Source organism: Brassica oleracea, chromosome C1 (assembly GCF_000695525.1).
Source record: "Brassica oleracea var. oleracea cultivar TO1000 chromosome C1, BOL, whole genome shotgun sequence".
In the NCBI taxonomy this organism is placed as follows: Eukaryota; Viridiplantae; Streptophyta; class Magnoliopsida; order Brassicales; family Brassicaceae; genus Brassica; species Brassica oleracea.
This window is the reverse complement of record NC_027748.1, coordinates 36,172,248-36,172,687: the sequence shown is the minus strand read 5'-3', so window position 1 is coordinate 36,172,687 and position 440 is coordinate 36,172,248. Positions and strand designations below refer to the sequence as shown.

At 44.8% G+C, this 440-nt stretch overlaps 1 protein-coding gene across 2 annotated transcripts in view; it reads left to right on the top strand.

The window, feature by feature from the left end:
• The window catches only part of LOC106292811, a gene marked incomplete at its 3' end in the record, with an annotated part of 2,324 nt that extends 1,884 nt beyond the window's left edge, over positions 1 to 440 (top strand). For both annotated transcript variants that reach the window (XM_013728475.1, XM_013728468.1), the window contains 1 exon segment: positions 233 to 440. In XM_013728475.1, coding sequence (XP_013583929.1) covers positions 243 to 440 — 198 coding nt within the window.

Below are 440 nucleotides of genomic sequence, written 5' to 3'. Positions count from 1 at the left end.
ACCCTTTTGGGTCTCGATCGATTTAGGGATTTGAAAACCCTTTTGGGTCTCGATCGATTTAGGGATTTGAAAACCCTTTTGGGTCTCGATCGATTTAGGGATTTGTAAATTGTGCATTTTTTCATTCGATTTAGGGTTGCGACTCTATTTAGTGTCTAATGGTGTTCGTCTTTCTTATTGTTTTTCAAAATCGATGCTAATCTTTGCTTTTTGCTTGTCTCTTTCTTTGCAGGTTAAGGAAAATGGGAAGGTATAGCTATAGCCAGCCGTCCTCATCATCAGCGTCCATCGACATCACCTCACTTCTCGACGCTGAAGCTCAGTTGTACGCCGATGAAGCTCAGAGTAGCTTCGATAGTGGAGAGCCGTTTCAGAACCAACCTCAACCTGAGGGGGATGATGGCATCCCGACGATCTGCTACTGTGGGAGTGAGCCGGTT